Raw genomic sequence first — 21,010 nt, forward strand, 5'->3', positions numbered from 1 at the left:
TGAGGCTTTCAATGGGTAAAAGAAGCGTGTACTGCCGTCTGGTCTCAGCACATTGCAAAGCTCACGAAGAAATTGCACACAAACTTTGTTTCCATGGTGAAGGGAAGGTACCGATGGACTCTAATAGACAATGCAATAAAACAATCTTGATTCCAGATATGAAAAAAGGTACTGCAGCGCTCATGGATGTGTATTGGGTGTGCGGCAAGCAAGCCTACCTGCATCTGCCGGCATCATGGAAGGGTACCTGCACCCTGGCCACCCTGCACTCAGCACTAATGGTGATCCCTGAAAGCCATGTCCAAGGGGGGAAAGATTTGGCTGGCATATCGGCAGCACCCCAACCAGCAACCACAGAGCCTTCCACATATGACTGTCTGAAAACGAGCTACAAGATAGAATGTCCCGCAAAAGGAGGTCATCCAACTATATCTCCAGAGAATCATCCAACCTCCTCGCTGAAATGCCTGACAAATAGAAGTTGTTCAATTCGGCTGAAACTTTCTTTGCCTCCCTCCTGGCGCCAGGACTACAGGCGCGAACAAACGACAAATGGCTGCAAATCGTCCGCTGGGAACTGATCCAACTGGCCAATGACACTGAAGAGGGATTCAATGTGATCAAGGTAGAGCTCTGCGCCTTACGCCTAATGAAAATGCAGAACCGGTACGTCCTGGACCTTCTCAGCAATGGACGGCGGCGTTTGCCGAAAAATCGAGAGCGCATGCTGTACTTTCGCACATTCTGAAGATGCAGATAACGGGACCCTCTCTCACATCATCTCGGCAGTACACAGCCTGGGGGAGGGAATGCGGAAGGAAGGAGGAATAGAGCCGAGCGACTGGTTCGACAACATGTTCACCTGGATACCCTCCTGGTTCAGCGTCCTGAACATTTTTGTTCCAGCCGTTTTTCTTTTGCTATTTTTCTGTGTGTGCCAGTTGGACATACGATGTTGTGCAAAATCTATGCCTAGTTCAACAATGATGATGGTAACAATGGGCAAACCGACAACGGTAGCAACTATGATAGATGCTCAAATACAAACTGGGGAGTCGAACCCACCAAAGTATCGCCTGACAGCGGTTTACCACCAGCATGGGGACAGGGTAGACAACCTATACCACACCACAATTAAAGAGCCAAGGGAATTGCAATGGTACAGGGAGGTGTGGGTAGATCTAGATGGGGGTATATATGTGACAAGCACACATAATGAATACGCCAGAAGAGGTCAGAGCCTAAGGGGTGTTTGTAGGGCTTGGATGCCAATACAAGGTACACCAGCATGGGATGAGGCAGTCCAAGAAGCAGAGTATTATCGGAGTGAAAATAAAAAGGATTTGTTTGTTACTTTAGATGTAACGAAAGGGGGGAATGTGTGGGAGTGAGGGGTCATTTGAGCCCCCCTCACACATTCAGCACGATGTGGCCCACTTCCTCGTGCAATAGTGGAGACGCCTCCATTGCCCGCATGCTAACATTAGCGTAAGCAGGGCTGTTGTGGGGGACACTTGGCTTCCATTTTGTGTGCCCTCGTCTCCATCTTTGGACTAGGCCTCGCTGCGATAATACGAAAAGGCTTCTCTCCCCTCTGCAGCGCCGCGCACACCACACTCGTGGCCCCCACCTTTGCTCACGCTATCTAAAAACTTCACAGCTCCATTTCTCACGGATGCGCTGGGGACAATTGAAACAAATACTAATGTAGCATCTCACTCTTCCCCTGAGATCACTGTCCTGTGTGTGAACCAGCCCGAACCATGACTTGTAGCTCATCAATCTCCACAAACCCGCCTGTGCCCCCTTACCCCACTGTTGGAAAATTACTGACACTATAATTCTGTGCCCCATAAGGTATTCTCTTGATGTACCAGAAGGGTGACCCTGCTGTGGAGCCCATCCCAGTGTGCCCCCTACTAAAACCAGACCTCTGTCACAGTATATTGCACCCTAGAACTAACAAATGTCAGCATGCCCCATAGTTGCATTGATGCGCACAGAACCACCCCATGACTGATGTTATCGCACTGACCAAGACCCACAAGCCTGGTACTCCATATAAGTCCTAATGAATGATGTTATGATTATATGCATGCAATTTATAGGTTTACAAGGATTTACTTAAGCGTATACGAATGATCATTGTTTATGACATGTGTAATGTCAGTTTTTCATGCTAGCTTAGTTCTTGTCCGCCATATCTCACCGTGCCCTAACCCTCACCCCTCCTGGACATTGGAAGCCGGACCACGTGATGTTCACCCTCCAGCCAACGGACCGATCAATCCAGATGAAGCAGCGCCCATGTACTATATGTAACCAATTTGTCTAGCCAATCCTGCACTGGTGTAGTACCCTATGCTAATTGCGTCATCTATGACACCATTTTACTTTATATCTCCACGTTATTGTAATGTTTGCCAGAGCACACTCGAGGCAGCAGAGTTCTCTGGATGCCAATTCTTTATAAAGAAAACTAACTCTTGCAACCTGTTCTCTTCGTCTCATTCCCCATTTGGGGTGTCTTGTATTTTTTGGTTATGCAGGGAGTGAGCCTTTACAGGGTCCATAACTTCCCAAATATGCAGCTTTGCTGGGCCGCTACCTGAACCACTTTGGCCACTGAATTTGCTGATTATTTAGTGACAGCTGCATTAGTCACTACCCTGAAGACTTCATAGTAAATAGTTACCTACTGTAAGCCACTGCATCTTTCCTTCACCAATTATTTAAAGAATAGGTTTACTATTATATGGTGTGGACAATACCTTATTGCATGCTATATGTTAAACTATACCTTTAGCTATATATGTAACAGGTTGGTGGTATAATCACTTTGAATCTGATTTATTGAGTACCCGTTAAACGAGGTGTACATTGATCTTCCAGAACCCTAAACTTGGAGTCGAATAAAAATCTTGCTACACCCACATTTCTGCTACTGCCGTTAACGAAATGTGTTTGGGGAAAACATTCTGCGGGAATGCAGCAACGTTTTCACGGGCATGCTTTTAACATGTCCAGGATCAGACCACCACCTTGGCACTGCGGAAGGCTTAAAAGGCAGACTGCTACGCCAACGAGTGCTCATGTCCTTAAAATGTTAGCATGAAAGGACAAGCATAAGTGCCATGAAACCGCTGAGGCGATTTGATGCAGTACGAAAATGTGTAACATAAGGGTAGGTAGGAATGGAAACTGCCATTTATTTCAATGAGTTAACATGGCAAATTCACCCATCCTGAAAGTTATTAAAAGGGTTTCTAAGAGTACACTGCACAGATCACAATTTCTCGTGCCTGCAGAGTCCGTTTGAGAGCACATTCACTTCCGTTTCACGCCCACTCTCTCCAGGCTAACTGGTTGACTGACCTCCTTAGATCTCATCTTTGAGTGCCCCAGTGTTCATGCGGTTTGGCTTGCAACCTTAAAGTTTCCATCCCTGCTGCTCAATCCTGTGATGTGGCCTTGCTGTGGCATAAAGCACCGCTAAGCAACAAAGCATGCCAGCCTTCTATCAACAGTCAAAGCACAGTAACCATGAACATAACAGATGGGTGCTAGGCTGTCACTGCTTATAGAAGGATCAACATCTGGCAACCTTCCTCCCTCCCTGCCTCCCTCCACGGTTTGTTGCACATCCATGTTCGCCTTTTAATGAACAGACTGCATAACGTGCTCAGGCTAGATTTTCTCACTATAGAGGTCTACGTATTGCTGCACCCTGATACTCTACTCCCTAATAAGGCAACACCGTGTCTGACCATGAATTAAAATAAAGACTGGCATGTTAGAACATGCAACAAACTCATTAACATATTTGAAATCCAGGCACCACACTTTCAACCGTACCAGTTTGACCTCTTCCTTCCTTGACAAAAACATGTCACTTCATGCACAGTCTGTTCTTTTCTATCCCACTCCGGGTACAGGTTTGGCAGTCGCAGAATTAACTTTCTGGAGTCTGATCTGGGAATACAACGCATAGAGGCGCACAGTCAAATAAGCCCTCAAAATTCCAGGATTTTCCAGAGCCCACGCATGCATGACATTACATTGCATACCAACTTACAATTTTTCAAATCTGCCTTTCAAACAACCCAGTTTTCAACACTTTAGGACACACCTGCCTCCTCCCCTTTACAGAATGATTGTCCACCTAGCATAACCACCTTGCACCCATGCCGGCACAAAACATTCTTTCTCGCGGCATCCACCACTCCCTTTGTTTGCAGCATTTATTTCCCACCTCCCCATCTCCTCTATCGCTCGCCCATTTTAATTCCTCCGGCAGACGAAGGGCTGGATTCCTCTGGCGGGGGCCCAGTACACCACTCTCGGAACATCCAGGCTTGTCCATAAACTAAAATGGTGGTGATTTGGTGTAGTACAAAGGCAGATTATCTCCACACTTTACACAGAGCTGTGTATTTGATGGGGATCTCTGGCAATGGGTGAGGTGCCTGTGAGAGTGATGCCCTACCTAGTGTTGGGCTAGTAGCCGACCCTTTTATGACCTGTGTGTTAATTAGGCAAGTACCTGGGCATTTGAGGAAAATCCCCAGCAGAAGAGGGTACAAAATCGTTACAATACATGCAAAATGTTGGCGTTCTGGGACATCAATATAATACCCGCTATATAATTTGAGTATTTATTGGTTTCTTATAACGCGCTTAATACCGATACGAGTTTGGTTTCTAAGCGAAGATCCGGGAGTCGAATCTCTTGCTCTGCGTGGTCTTGCTTCCAAGACCAGCAGGTTGCCCCTGTATCACAAATGTGATGCCAATCCAAGCCATAGAATATGAGTACAGTATTACCATTTGAATACAATGTCTAGCAGAGGATGTCACACTGGAGGGCAATACCTACTATATAATATTAACTCTTGGCTATGTGAGGGATATGACCGAAGTAATTGCCATTTGGTTGAATGTTTTACCCAATACAGGTGGTGAGCTTTTGGTGGAAAAAACTGATAAGATCGAAAACAATCACTATACACTAAGCCAATACCTGTGGCTTCTGTATACAGTATGAAATAAACTCAGTCTACTGGTCTAATTCTTAATGCAATATTCCTGGAATACTGGAATGACACGTTAGTAATACTCCACTCAATTTGATAACAAAAGCAGTTACAGGAGGTAAAAAAACTGTCTCACTAAGCAGATACATTCCTACCCTACCTAAAATCGTGACCCTTAGTTAAGGACAGTTATCCTACCTATGCCCTAATCCAGAGGGAAACAAAGCGTCCATAGAAACAAGCCTTTGCGGCCCACCCCATGCACTCGCGACCTACTGAAGGTGCCTATGTGAACCGAACCATGAATCTAGCTCTCCAACCATACCTTTGCCCAGACAGCTTACTACATAACGGAACGACCCCTTTGTGTTGCAATAGTGACTAGGTCTCCCCAGCCCCCCTTACTACATGCCATGTAATGCTGCACAACTATAAGTCTGCTCAAATTGTCATCCTCCACCTGCACCAATCAACACCTTCCTGCACCATGTAATAACCTTGGACTATCGTATTTCTGCATCGATTTAGGGGCTTTGAAGCAGGACGCCTGTGCGCAGACGAAAAACTATATGAATTTGCGACAAGCCAATACCTCTTCTACTCAAAGCGGGGGATTTACCACATCAACAGCCTGTATGCCACCCAAACTGGTAAGCACCGGCAAGGAGGACAACCAATCGAGTATCAAAAGAAAAGATATTTTGAGAGTACTCCAGAGTTTATTATTTTATTACGCATAACCTAAAGTGCCTTAATCAAGGCTGATTTTTGTTTTTAGCACACAGATTAATAGCGAAAGGAAATTAGTATGAGCATCTAGTGAAGCTCAAAAGACCCGGATTCGAATTGTGGTCTCAAGCCTTGCCTTTGTTTTCTGCATTTTGTATGTGTTGATTTTAGAAATCAACCATGTCCCAATGCATCTTGCAAGAGCAAACACTACACAAAGAAAGACCTTAAAAATAATTTTATTTTAGGGCACAGTACATATTTGCAGGTTGCATTTACTGACTCCCACCACTCTCTGCATTGCCAATCACTTCATCAATCCATGAGCGAAACATGCTGACTCGTGTATAGACTGCAGGTATGTTTGTGTCGCATTCACCACTGCCCCAGCTTACAACGCCAACCAGTTTGTAAGAACCTTCGTGCTTGCACATTAGAGGCCCTCCAGAATCTCCCTGCAAAAGATGAAAAGCAGATGTGACTACAGATGTCCAGAATTGGGCACACAGTTCATAACCACTATCAGTTAAAAACAACCATTGAGCTACAGCTAACAATTGTGCACATTCACAGATGGAGTGCAATGGGGAACTCTCAACTGGTGTTCCACAACCAGATATGTTCTCGCCAGGTTAGAATGTTGTTTGAGCTCCTTGTCTAACACATTGAAAGATCAATATTTGTAGCCCATCAGGGGCTGGAATTACCATGCATGTTCGAGTGGATTACTGAGTGTGAATGGCTTTTTGCTGCTTCTGCTTTAGTGCTTATGAAATTGTGCATGCCAAATTGTACTAGAAATCCAACAGCATGTGCACAAAAAATGACTTGCGAGTGTGGCTGGCATAGGACCACCAACCACATTGCAATCCTGTTCTAAAATTCAGTAAAAGCACGTGCGAGTAATGCGATCCTTGGCAGAAAGAGAAAAGACAAGCATTCGCACAGCTGAGAGATCTACAATTTAAAATGTAGATGGTATGTCCCTTTAGGTCTGGCAAGAGCATTAAAGACCTCCCTAGCAGACGCCATATAGCCGTAAGAAGAGGTGGCACTGGTACTAATCGGCTTCTCCATGATGCGGAAAGCCGACATCACGGTTAAAGCTCGTAACATTGACCGCTATTTTACAGAAGCTAACGCATTTGAAGTTGCAGTGTGTGTGGTGAACTTAGCTTTGAACAGTGTGTTTCACTTTTATGCTATATTAGGATGTGGTAAAAAAAACAAAAAAACAAACATGATGAATCGAACACTGCTAGCAAGAGTAGTTTATCTGTGCCAGTCAGGTCCAGGAAAAGGTATCTATCCAATTGCATTTCCCTGGTGAGCAGCAACCAACAATGAATGGATGGATGAATGAATGGGCATCATATTACTGTGGAATATGTTCTTGCAGATGGGGGCATTTGTGAAATTGTGTAATCGTTTGCATGAAGTTTAGCAAAACTGCTACGCTATGGCATGCATCACTTGCTAAAGCAGCCTGTGAAATCTCAGTCATGTAGAGTGTGTTTGGCCAATTGGATCTTGAATAAAGGATACCGTTTTCAGATGCAGCAGGTAACTAACTATATCTTATAGTGAATGAATGGTATACAGTCGTTTTGCTGCCAGTTCTTTTTTTTTCCATGAGTTTTTTAAATGAAAAATATTCATTGAAAAAACTAATCGAAACATAAAGGGGAGGGTTTGGGGGTAAGGGGATACAATGGGTACGAGGATAGGGATTAAATAGGAAGCAGGGTTTGGGGGAACCAAAATATAAAAAAGATAGGTTTCACAGTTTGACATAAGTTTTTGTAAAAAAGTGTATTAAAAAAAAAAAAACTTCGGCAAAAGAGCATACACCGAATTAATCACTGCATTATTTATCCGGAAATAAATTGCTGTGCGTTTTCCCTGTGCATTTTGCTGCATAAGGGAACATTAGATTTTTGTGACTAATCTCTGCATTTTAATAAAGGATAACATGTACATGGGCAGATGAGTGCAATGGTTCCTCGACGTTTTACAAGGCTTCTGGGTAGTTAGTTCCATGTATTGACCAACATTACTGGTGGGATTTCTGGGCTCGCTGAGCCAGTGGGCCAGGGTCCAGTTATGGTGGTCTTACTGGCCAAGTCCCTACTATGAGTGGCGTTGTAGGGCCTGGGGCACAGCCAATCCCCATACCCCAGGCAATTCAGTGATACCTTGTGCCCTCCCATCACCCCCCAGTAGGTCATGCTCAATCTGACTCACAGCAGTGTGCTCTGTCAAACATGTCTGGTGAAGGAATGTTACAGTATTCTGCATGCTAAACGAGGATTTACCTGCACTGCTGGAACACCATGAAACACTTTGTTCAAGGGACATTATGGCTAAATTACTCTAAGAAAACATGCAGAAGTCAATGAAAATATAGAAGTTCTGGTTGCAGTGCAAAATCTAAAAAACATAGAAAAGTGCTAATTATGGTGAGATATGTAACCATAAAGTGTACCTCCTTCATGCATCAGGTTAGGTTTGTGGATGTTTGAGAGTTCAACCCTGGTCAGTTGACCATCTCCCTGTATGTGCTGTCTATGTGCTGCAGGTTCAACCCAATGATCCTAAGCTCTTAAAGTAAAACTACAGGCAGTTTACAAGAAGTTTACGGGTGCCACCGGACATATGCTGTTCTCATGGCAGCATTGTCAAAACATACACTCAACATATCCACCACTACAATGACAAAAACACATGGTCATGTGTGTGTAAAATCAGTGTGTGCCATTTACCCTAGCAAGCTAAACTACACTACGGTTACACTGCTTAAGTCAGCCGCACATGACCCAGAAAACCTATTCTATAGCTACGGCCAACATGGTCAAGAGCTAATTGCGTACAGAACTGGCCTGGATCTAAAATGCTTTACCAACTTATCAACTCTTCCGATTCTAAAAAGAAGCAACAACATGCAGCAGCCACACCTTAAAAGGACAATGGCTTAACCGCAAGCCCAACATTAGGGCTCAGGGTCTATTTGGCAGGGCAAGGCAGTTTGTTGACAGACTTGACCACTGCAGGCCTGTCTGGGTACCCGGCACATGATACACAGGAATCCTCGTATCCGGATCGCAGGACCAACTGTCACCAAGCTAGGGTTTCAAAGATCATGTGCCAACAGCAGGAGGGTGCGAATTTCCAACATTGATATACCCAAGTTCATTTATAGGTATGAGTAAAGGAATTGACACTTATGGTACATTTAATAGTTCAAGGACTAAACGACAATGAAGATTATGACCACAGCGGACCTATAAGTATGCACCAGCTCCTTGCTTTTGTTTCCCTTTTCTGAGGGCAACTAAGCAGCCACTGCAACCATGCCGTCACCATTATCTGAAGGAGCAGTGGGTGCATGGCACCCCTTTCAAGGTCATCTGTGTGAAGTTAGATGCTAAAACAGCCTGCTGGCAAAGAGAATTTGTGGCTGTTGCTGTTTGCGTACTTATTCTGGGTGGCTTGGAGCTGGTGCAAAATACGACCCCTGGAGCCGTTTTTGCGTCAGAGGTCATATGGTGAGCAAGCCCTCAGTCAATAAGGGGACGTCCACCCACAGCACCAGGCACAAAGTCTCCATGTCCACGGTGACCGTCCAAACCAATGGGTATTATTCCTTACACTGGTGCCACTTCACTAGAAATAGGATCATTTCGTAAAGCACTGAAAAATCAATGAGTTTCTACAAGCCACTTCTCGGTGCTATAACAGCACAAGGGCACACTGGTACCACAATGCAAGCATCTGCTTTCTGCTGCGTGACCTGTGCAGCTGAAGTATCCTTGGATCCTTGCAATCTTTTCAATTCTTCCAATTCTTCCTGCATGGGTGGTCTTGTGAGGTGGGACGATTTTGTGAATTCAGATCTTGATGTGGTACATGTTTGTGCCTGCTATTCTCAGAAACCATTTTCTTTTTTTCCTTTTGGAAAAATTGGACATGTATTGCAACTTGAGTCGGAGTAATTTCACTGCATGCATGAGAAACCTGTAATCTTGAGTATTGAGGCCATCCCCTGAAATCTTGGGTGACACATTCCTGCTCTTTATTTTGCTTCTGTGGGATGAGTTAACAGAGTACGTGCGCCTGGTTATGTAGGTCGCAGCCTGGTGTGCCTTGAGCAAATGGTTCTGACTGTATGCCTGAAGTATCAGATTCTTACTGGCCTACACAACCAGCTGTAGAAGACTGGAGATAAAAACCCGGCTCGCTCGCTGCCAGGCATGGACCTGCACAGCTGGGGGACAGACCAGTCAGACATTATACCAGCCAGGAGTGGGACTGACCAGGTGACTGAAAGCCCTTCTTGGACACTGCTTCACATCGGATAGGACCAGCCACACAGAAATTCAAACAGGCTCTGAGACAGGCATTTGCCCCAGAGGGAGAAAAAGAATGAGGAAACTACAAGAAGACCAGGTGGAAGATAGTGATAATGGGAGGGAGAAAGAAATAGTAACAAATGAGAAAGGCTAACACTCAGTTCTGTGAAGATGACTTGCAGGAGAGGAAGGGTGATAGATGGAGGACAATTGATAGAGATATAATATAGGGTGAAACAATAATTCAAGTGATAAGTAAGAGGGAGGTAAATAAGAGGTAGAGAAACAACAGCTAGAGGATGTGTCTGATGGAGAGATAAGAGGTAGAGAAACAACAGCTAGAGGATGTGTCTGATGGAGAGATGTGACAGCAAGTTTGATGTGCCCTTGTGTGAGCTAGGGGAATAAGGAAGAATTAATGTGTCCTAAAAATAAAGAAATAAATGCAGATGGATTTTGATTTCATGAAGGACTTCACATTGCTAATTCATACCAAGCATGAGGAGGAGACTCCCAGATGTCCTGCACATATGTTGGTAGGGCCGACATCCACATCCCAGTACTGCAATATGCACACTGCATTAGAAATCAGAGATACCGATGCTTGCTGCAACACTGGTGAAGCTTTGATACCTGGAAGAAAAAGGAGAATTACACAAAAATAAGATTGGGATATTAGTTAAATACATGATTCTCTTTGAACCCCCAATATTGCAATGTAGGCACTCGAAAACAGGACTAAGGGGGGAAAGAAAAATAAAAAAAAATAAAATGGGACTAGGACACTAAACACGGTGACGAGATTTATAGTAAACCACATAACTCGTTTTTCAGCACAAGATCCATTTAATGAATGCTGCAAACAATGTGGTATCAGGTAATATTATCCCCACCAAAAATATTCGCCGTATATATGGCCGTCGGGAACGGCCATAGGCGATATTTTTAGTGGGGATAATTAGGGCTTGAGAGTGGGGTTGTGGGGGTGCCCCCCCCCCTCTGCTCCTTTAAAAAGAATACAGGGGTTGCAGGGGTGTCCCCCGCAGGTTCCATGCCTTAATATTACCGCAAAAATATGGCAATATTTTTGCGGGGATATTAACACATGGAACCTGAAATGTTCAGGTTCAACACAAGTTCAAATCCTACAAAAAGGGTTGCTGTAACCAATGTTCACAGTTCCAGGGAATAGCTTCCTTACCCAGATTCCTTGCATCAGTCGCACCAGTTCAAAATGAATAATCAAGTTCAAAAAGTATTACTTTCTCCCCTTGGGTTATTCACTTTCCTTGGGGCATAATCTCGCTTCCCCAGGCTTTCTCTTCCTCATTAATATTAGCAAATCCTAACGGTATTTCTCTTCTTACGGACTAGCCTTTCTTCTGGGCTGGTTCCCAACAGTTCATGATTTTAAGGGCATGGTCTTCCTTGAAGTTGCTTACCATCGTTATCTATATTTATCTTTACCTGGTATACCCTCCTGCCAAGACTTCTTACATAAATGCTTAACTTTCACTTCACCTGGTGCATTCACCTACCAGGATATTATTAGACAAACTTTATTTCACTTGGAATACCTTCCTGCCAGGACTTTATTACACATATGCTTAACGTCACTTGACATACCTGTCTGCCAGGATTGTATTATACAAACTACTCTTTAAAGGTGGGGGTTTAAATAACCCATTTGTGGCTGTCTGTACTTTTACTTCCACTTCTTTAATGGCTTGTCTGTTTACTTCTTTTTGCGTTTTCAAGAAGTGATTTGGTTTCTTTGGCCACCCGGTAACCCATTTGCTTTCTTTAGGTTCACCGTCTGTTTCTGGCATTCCCCTGCTGCGGTGCCCTTCAATTTCCGTCACTTCTATGAAGTGACATAAATACCCTGGCAACCCGGTAACCCTCTTTCCTTCCCAGGGTTTACTGGTTGCCTCCAGCGCTCCGTCAATCTCCTGCTTCAGAATACTGGCTTCATGTGCTCCCCGTCAATTGCTGCACTCTTGCTGTGTCTTTCGCGGTACACCCAGGCTTTTCCTTTCCTGCTCTGGATTCACCTTCACGTCACCTGCCGTGGCATGTTTCTCCCCAGTGTGGTGGATTACAGTTCGGAATCTGCAGTTCTTCTCTCTCCCTCTCTTTGTCGGCTGTACCCAGCCGGTGTTAGAACTTCCCAGCTTGCTTAATCATCTTCCAACAACTAGACCACTGTGTTGGTCGCCTGGTCCTGGTGATCTTCATTACTCTTGTTCTTTCTTGTGTCAGTAGTTCTGGGATCATTTCCTGTAAGGTTTTGAGGAAGTGGATACTGAGCCTCATTGATAGGTATCCTTACTACTACCCAACTCTTCCTCATCCCAGTTGTCAATGCACTATACCTAATGGGAATTTGGGGAACAATAACAGATCAAGTGGTTGGGAAGGAATGTGGCAATATGGAATTAAGGCAAGCGGAACAGAGGAAGCGTCCCTGAAAGGAAAAGGGGGTATCTGGTTTCCTCCAACAATTCCTTGTTACTCCCCTGAGGTGTACCTCCCCCAGATGGGCCGCCCTGAAATAGTCGTCCACAGGGTGAGGGGCCGGTGGCAGCTGCCATTCGCAGGCCATGTAGGCGGAGACCTTGTGAGGGAAATAAGTGAGGACATTGCCAGATTCATCACAATAGCCTTTCCTGGCTCCAAGTTACTGCAACAGGCAGAGGTGTAACTTAGCTGTACCAGAGTTACCTATACGATTGAGATCACTGATGGTTTGTATAAGGGTGGAGACGGAGTAGGTGGTTTAGCCACGAACCATACTTCTACTCCTGCAGAGCACAAGTCATTTCATCCCAATGAGAACAAAAACATGCTAAGCTTGCTGAGACTAGTACTAGAGGCCATAAAAGAAGCCACACATCCTCTATATGAAACTTAGAATGGCTAAGTAATCAAATGACAATAAAATGAGCTTGTTCATTTCAGGTAGCTGAATAGCTTTTCAAAAAGGCTCAATTTCTATACACAAATTCTTCCACAATATGGATTATCTTAGTTCACGTTAATGCTCTTTTTTTCTCATGCAAATTTCTTTGAATGCGGCAGGATCTACTTACTGGTTCCTTCGGTTACACCCCATCCTGCTATTAGGCATTCTGAGCTTAGGCTTGGTTCCTCATCAATTTCTGGTAGGCAAATGATTGAATTTGGAGCTGCAATAAAAAGGACACAGAAAAGCATATTTCAATCAGCTAATTTATCACATATTATGTGCTTACTCCACACCAGATACATCACCTCGGTCTCGTCCCTTGCATAGAATGGATCAAGGGGCTCAATCGTAGCAATTTTGATAGTTATAAACTACTTGAAAATTCAGAAGCGTTTGACTGCAATAAAATTGGAATCCTGTAACTTCTATCATGATAAGAGTCTAAATGAGCGTTACTCAACTAAAACATATGTTCTCGTTTGCTTCTATAATTTATATACGCAATTATAACTTGTTATCCTAATTCTATGTTTGACAAGTTACCTTGATTCAGTTTGTTACTGTTTATATACTTTGCACTCAAACTGAAAACTGAAGCCAGTTTTGTGGCCTATATGCTAATACTCAACCTACGCTCTTTATAAAACAGATCAGACACAATTAGTTTATCCTCCCATCCAAGCACAAGAGAACATATTGTTCTTCTCTACAATCCAAATGCTGGTCCCCTTTGCCGAAAGAAATCAAAGCAATCTTGACACTTGAGCAAAGCGCAATAAATGGACAAGGAGCATGGAATCAAAGTGCAAAGCAATGCCACCCCAACACCAGTCTAGAAGATTAATTCATCTTTTGTAGCGCACCTACTACCAGAGACCAGTCTCCAAGTGTGGGACCGGGATTTGAACCTGTGCTGCTCTGCGTAGGGTTACTTCCAAGAAAAACATGTGGACCCTGAGCTATCCTTTCAGTCCAAGATGAATGATGTTCTAGAAAAAAAGCACTGGAAAGGTGTGGCCAAAGGATAGCCAAATTCTTACTTAGACCGTTACTGCTTTAATCTTCCAAGAGTCCCGGTGGTCACCAATGACCCATATATGTAGAAGGTCTACTCCCAGAGCTCCAACGTCTCCTAGTTTTATGAGTGAGAACACCCGTGGGAACTGTAGTTGAGTCTTTTTCCATTTTAAATTTAAGACTGCAAATCCCAGATTCTGAGCAAGCAACCAGTCTGGATGGCTCTCATGGCATGGAATTGAGAAACTTTGAAGCTCTGTATACCCTCTGCTCCACATGTGCACCTACCCCTATAGGAACCCGAGGGTCATGCACATTTATCACTAACAAAGAAAATGTGGTGCGGCACATTATGTCCAATAGCAATTGGAAAATGCAGACATTTTAAGGACTCCGTGGCTGATTAAGCACAGTAGCAGGTCATTAGCACAAATCCCTTTAGGGGCAAGTACCTGTTGTACCACAAAATATGAGTGCCTAATCCATATTAATTCCACCCTTGTGTAGGTGGAGAAGGTTGGCCCCATTACTTGACCTTTCAATTTGAACCCAATTTTCTTCAACTCTAGTTTGCCGAGATGCTTTACTTGCAATATGCAGATGGTGTCCTTACCACCAGGTTCATGCCCCTTACATTCAAGCTGATCTTTTTTAATGTGTTTTCTTCTTCCAGCTAACTTAACTATTCTTCAAGGTCTTATTCCCCCATTTCCATGTTACCATTTTTACATTAATGTTAACATGATAGTCCCGCCACACCCTCCTTTGATATGTATCCCCCATTCCCTCTGGTCTGTCCATAACCAAACTCTGGACGCGTCATACCCTCCCAAACTCCAATCACAACTTAAAGCAACCTGTGTTGATATGAATACAAAGTTGGAACATTCACTATGTTGTCGTGCTGCAGAAATGCCATCTTGTAGGATACGTTGTACCCGCCCAACTAGAAATACAACTCTCGGGTCGAGCCTTTATCAAACACATAAGATGGCCAGGGTACCCCCCTCGCTCCAGTATGCTAGATCAGCAATAAAGATCAAAGACAGTGTATGCCTCAATCGCTTCCAGTGCTTCTTGCCCAATATTTAGGTGAATAATGGTTAGTCTACATGTCCTTTTTCCTCAGACCCTTTACATTATAGTAATATCCCTTTTATTCATGTGTTTTTTTAACCAATGTACAATGATCTCATTTGGTTTTAATTCCCTGCCATTTTGGGCTTGTATCAGCATTTTCCTCATGGCACTCACGTGGGATTCTAGTTCTCATCCTGATGCATGGTATTCCATAGCCAATGTGCCATGCTCCAATGTGTATTCTACCAGTACCAATCGGATTTTGGTTGATGAGTATCCCTGCATCTGTGATGATCCAGTCATTGCAGATACCTCATTCAAATTGGTAAACATGCGACTGTGTGCCCCTTTATCACTTTCCTCCATCGTTTCCTCGGGTATGTGGTCTAACCAGTCCCAAACATCCGTCACTTTATCGAATAATGATTTGCAGCCTGCCAATATTTTCAACTTCACTGGATCATAATGAAAGATTCTTTGTTTCTGTACCTCGAGACAAATTTGAAGCACCAATTTCAGCACTGAATATTCTGAAAATTCAGGAATTTTGCCACTATGGCGCTAGTTGGTGCAACCGGCAGCAGCTTTCTAATCTATAATCCTATGTACTCTTTCTATGCTAATAGTTTCGACAAGACCTGAATGAGGAGCGATTCCACAAATAGTTTTCCCAAGTAAAGTTCCATATGTTGCCCCTCTTCATCTTCCATCCAGTCTTATACTCTTACATTACGATGCAAAAGCCCTACTGCACCCTTAAGCTCTGTCCTCCAAAAACTTTGTGGCAGCAATAAGACTTTTCATTCTTGACTTCAATGGTACAACAGCGTCTTCTATGTCACTCATCCTTTGTTCCATCTCTGACACTTTTACAGACCTTCTGGAGATCAGCCTTTACTAGTGAGATATCGACTCCTACCACTTGAACTTTACTTTCCAACGCTGTCCTTAATTGCTGTATGACTATTAACAGATTTTCCAGTGGGAGTGCATTTGCAACAGACACGTTCTGTTCTTCCGTTCGTTCATTGGGTGATAGTTGCTCATTTTGCCTGCTTTTAGCACAGTGTTCAATTTCAATTTTTCGTTTGCTCCTTCACCATTTTGGCTCAGCGTACTTATACTAGCACCATTTTGTTTTTGCCTGGTCCTTGCGATTGACACCTATATACTCTGAGCATGTGGAAATGTCCCCAATCGTGGAGCGCTCATGTCACCCACCCGTTTAAGCATAGCGATGTACTTCATTCAGTTGGCCACAAAAGGTGAAACTTTCCACCCCTTCAAAAACTGCTGCATCCGCTGTTCAAACTGTACATTTATGAGTTTTCTAGTTTTCACGGGGGTGATCTGTTTCATTCCTTCACTTGGAGGACCCTGTGTCTCTTCTCCATGACCATGCAATGCCTGCCTGGTACTCTTTGTTGTGAAGGCAAGCCTGGCTTGGGGCTCGCAAGACTCTGCCCAGGTTCTAGGTGGGCTGAGTTATGCCAGCCCAGACTGGAGAGTCGCTCACTTTGAAGGGGGAAGGGCCTCCAGCATTGCCGGGTTCTCACTGCATCCTCAGTATAAAAAAGGTTGCGACTCGATCCTCTGGACACTGATTTTACGGCATGCAGTCTCCACTTACTCTCTGTGTACCACCACCTATTTTAAGGGCATGGTCCTCAGTGGGAGCGTGTTTCAAACAGGATCTGACATTCTTGCCCACTCAATTTCGACCGAGGCGCCACACCTACACACCAGGCTCCGCTATGCTCGCTGCCCAGAGGGAATAGCATATTCTGTGCCCCTTAGTCCCCAGCAGAGCACCCTCTTCGCATCCAGAGTTAAAAATGGCAGTGATCTCCAGGACATTATAACCCTCACACACCAGCGCCGTATTTTCTACATTTCAAATACCTACCTTTCACTTCCAGTGGCATTTACATTTCCCAAAATGTAAAGATAAGGTCACTTATGAAGCGCTCGGTCGCCCGTAATCATCATGGCGCTGGAGAGCCAAGTACCCATAAACAGAACCGTCCAGTGGGGCCAACAAGGTTAAGATGTCAAAATAAATGGGTTTTTAAGGCTTTCCAGAAGAGCAGATGATTACACAACGATTTTCTAGAGAGTGGGAGGGTATTCCATAGCTGCGCTGCTGCAATCGAGAAAGCCCGACCACCCACCCGAGTTAGGTGAAACGAAGGCACATATAGCATGCCAGCAGCAGCTGACCGCAGGGGGGCGGTTCGGGACATAACACACAAACTTAAAGCACAAAAATTCTCAGCTCCCTGATCATATAGATCACAGTGAATACAAAGCGCTTTAAATTGGATGCGCTGGGCTACTGGAAGCCAGTGAAGGGAGCGCAATAAGGGGGAAATATGGGCCCCATAATGAGTACCCGTCGCACCCGGGCCAACACATTCTGGAGATGATGTAATCGGCCTATCAGCGCAAGATAAAGGAAGTTACAATAGGCCAGCCTACTTCTAATCATGGCAGCCACCACCGGCGGTCGAAGCATTGCAGGGATCAGATGGAGCACCCGTCTTAAAATTTTCAACTGAAAATGCCCAGTCTGGCATACCGCAGATACCTGAGCGGCCATGGACAGATTGTCAGACATGATCACCCAAGATTTTTCACCTTAGTCGAGGGCAGGGGAAGGAAGCCCAGGGAAGATGGCCAGAATGTAGAAATACAGAGTAAGGTATCGGGAAGAGAGACCACCACCAACACCTCAGTTTTGTCCCCATTCAATGTCAACCAGTTGTGGCCCATCCACTCCCCTATGGCCATCAGGCACTTATGCAGGCACGCCGACATCTCAGATTGATCAAGATCGAGACGGATAAGAAGCTGGGTATCGTCGGCATATGAGTAGCACCTGATGCGCAACAAAGATATAAATGTTGAAAATAATGGGGGACAGAGCGGACCTCTGGGGAACACCACAACTAAGGTGACAGGACTTGGACAGGGAAGAGAGAGTATTTGAGATCTATCAGCCAAAAAGGCAGCGAACCAAGCCAGTACCTGACTGAAGCACCAATCTGGCCAAGGCGGGAGAGCAGGGTGGCATGATCCACGGTATCCAACGCCGCTGAAAGATCTAAAAGAATCAGGGCACTGACACCCCCCCCGTCAACCAACCTTGCCATAACGTCCTGTACAGAGACAAGGAAACGCTCCATGCCCCTGCCAGGATGAAAACCAGACTGGGTGGGTCAAGGAAACTGGATGATTCAAGAAAAGAGGACAGAATAGGAGAGACTAGTGATGCCAGAAGTTTCATGAGAAAAGGGAGAAGAGAAATAGGGCAAAAGTTAGAAGGCAAGGCGGGGTCCAAAGAAGGTTTCTTCAGCAGAGGGATGACCATGGCAGCTTTAAGTTCAATGGGAATAATCCCCAATTGGCAAGAGATTTTCACAGCAGCCGCAATCTCACCTAAGAGAAACTGAAATCTCCATCACTCCCAAAGGCAGTCGATGAGAAGGAGCACATGACTTGATCTTTTGCATAGCATTTTGAACTGTGTCCTCAGAAAATAGAGTAAAGGAAGACCAGCTTGGACAAGGACTACTCATACTACCATTAGTAGGTGGAGTGCAAGGCATCGGGACATAGGCAAAAGGAGCCAAACTCTCCACGATGTTAGCACGGATGGTCACGATCCTGTTAATTAAAAACTCTGATAAGGAGCCACACAGCTCCTGAGTAGGTCTAACACTACGGCGCATTTAGTTGAAGAGGATAAGGACTTGATCACAGCAACAAAAAAAGCCTTAGGCTGGTTCAAAGCAGTCTAAATTTTACAGGGAAAACAGGTTTTTTTTTGCTGCTATAATAGCCACTAAATAGGTTGACAGGCAAGCCCTGTATTGAAGCCTATCAGAAGGGTCTTATTTAGTTCGCCATTTCCGGTCCAGCTGCTTCACCCTCAACTGGGTGGAATTCTATTGATCCGAGAACCATGGCTCGGAAGGAAGACTGCAAGGCTGAAAATGATGCAGTCGGGTAACTTCATCAGCGGCCTCCAAAAAGGAGGTGGTTAAAAAAGAGATAGACGGAAGAGTGGCCACTACACATTTTTCTTTAACAGAGGGGACTAGGTTCTGTAAATTGGCCAAGTGCTAACAATGCCGCCACACACGCCCAGGCAAGATCTTGGGTAATAAATGGGGTACCAAAAGTGAGCAGGTCACCAAATAGTGGTCAGTCCGCCCTCTTTGTAATGGGGCTAGGTAGGATTTTCCTTTATATTCCTTTGAACAAAAGTATATATCTAGAAACATGCCACCGTGTCCAAGCCTTACTTCTAACACCCTTACAATACTATATACAATCAGGCCTGGCATGGTTGGCCTAGTGAAACTGGTTGGGTCCAAAAAGGTCATCTTCAGCTGAAATTCAAAAATGGCCTCATCTAAATATCCCCCATCCCCTTTAGACAATCCAAACAGATATGGAGCTTGTACCGTAGATGAGACACAATGAGCAGACTTTCCCAAGTTTGGCCCCTTAATTCCATATTATTCAATGTTTAATTTGAGGATGCAACTGTCTGGAAACAGCAATTTCACAGTCAGTGGAGTCTGAATACAGAAAGTACTTTTTTGCACAGATGTTGCCAGTAGATGAGGAATGTTATGGTTTTCTACCCTTGCAATTTGATAGAATATGAATATTCTTAATGTGTGGTTGGATCCTGCTCCGCGTGCTTTCCCAAACTGCCACCTGCATTAGCATTAAGCATGCAAAAAGTGTTGAACGGCAGCAGACTCCATGTCTCAGTAAAATTTTATCCATGCCAGGAATGAAGGCATTTGGGGCTAGAGGCAGTGGTTACTGTGACATAAAAGCATTCAGGCCGGTGTCATTGTCAGTCTCACTCCTATTCAAGTCCTGGAGAACCAGAGGTTGGAACCCTCACCTGGTAATCAAGAAATGTAAGTTTCATTTTTCAGATCATCAGTAGTCTATGGGAACTGCAAGAGGCCTACTCATACATTTAACCAGGTCTAATCTGATCCCTCCTAGGCGACCAATGTTTGCAGGCCAACTGGTGAAATTGTGCACAATACTCCTGCCATTTGTCAAAATCAACCTTTTAAAGTTCAGCCCCCACACCCTATATCAAGCAAACTATGCTCCTTTTCTTTGATTTTGTGAAACTATTTTGATAAATGTTTTCTTTATGTGATGTCTTTTCTACTGGCTTGTTAGAGTTTCTATACCATCCATTTTATTTCGATATTCAGCTTGATCGCCATGAAAGGGGCCCCTAGGGGTCCCTCGTGCTATGGAAACAAGGCAATAACCATACACGAAAAGATGCACCAGACACGAGGTTCAAATTCCCAATGCTAGGGTTTATTGCAAGCAAAAGATAGTATCAATTGGCCAATTCTGATCTCACGCCCCCGCGACGTGAGCTTCCTAGACCTCGAGGGACGCAAGAGTGTGAATTACGTACATCAGTTACATATATACAAAATGCATATCATACAATCAGCAAAGTCATGTTCAACACCCCTCTTTATTAAGTTCCTTTGAACTCAGGATGACGATGGACATAACCGACGAGTATGATGATTATAACATTTTCGATGTCTATACTAGTAACAATGTGCAATTAGAAAGGGCGGAGGCATCTTTTAGTTTTTGAACAGAACACGGTGGTTCCGTTCTTGGAAGCAAGCTACACACGGTGGAAGAGCCACATTCCAAGCTTTGCTATCTATGAGGTACTATTCGTGTCCTGGGAGCCCGACACGTTCTAAAGGGTTTTGCGAAGGGGGGCCGTAAGAAAAGCATAATTCAAGCCTTTAGCTGTATTATTC

General features: G+C 44.4%; 1 protein-coding gene across 1 annotated transcript in view; it reads right to left on the reverse strand.

Annotated features, from left to right (window-relative positions):
* Nucleotides 1-5,991: 5,991 nt before the first annotated feature.
* The window catches only part of OVCH1 (ovochymase 1), a 1,424,491-nt gene continuing 1,409,472 nt past the window's right edge, over nt 5,992-21,010 (reverse strand). The window contains exons 33-35 of the mRNA XM_069628530.1: nt 13,204-13,299; nt 10,605-10,744; nt 5,992-6,217 (exon numbers count right to left, since the gene is read on the reverse strand). Coding sequence (XP_069484631.1) covers nt 6,038-6,217; nt 10,605-10,744; nt 13,204-13,299 — 416 coding nt within the window. The 3' untranslated portion in view covers nt 5,992-6,037. The remainder of the gene's footprint in view (nt 6,218-10,604; nt 10,745-13,203; nt 13,300-21,010) is intronic.

This window comes from Ambystoma mexicanum, chromosome 12 (assembly GCF_040938575.1).
Source record: "Ambystoma mexicanum isolate Mex_15411 chromosome 12, UKY_AmexF1_1, whole genome shotgun sequence".
Classification (NCBI taxonomy): Eukaryota; Metazoa; Chordata; class Amphibia; order Caudata; family Ambystomatidae; genus Ambystoma; species Ambystoma mexicanum.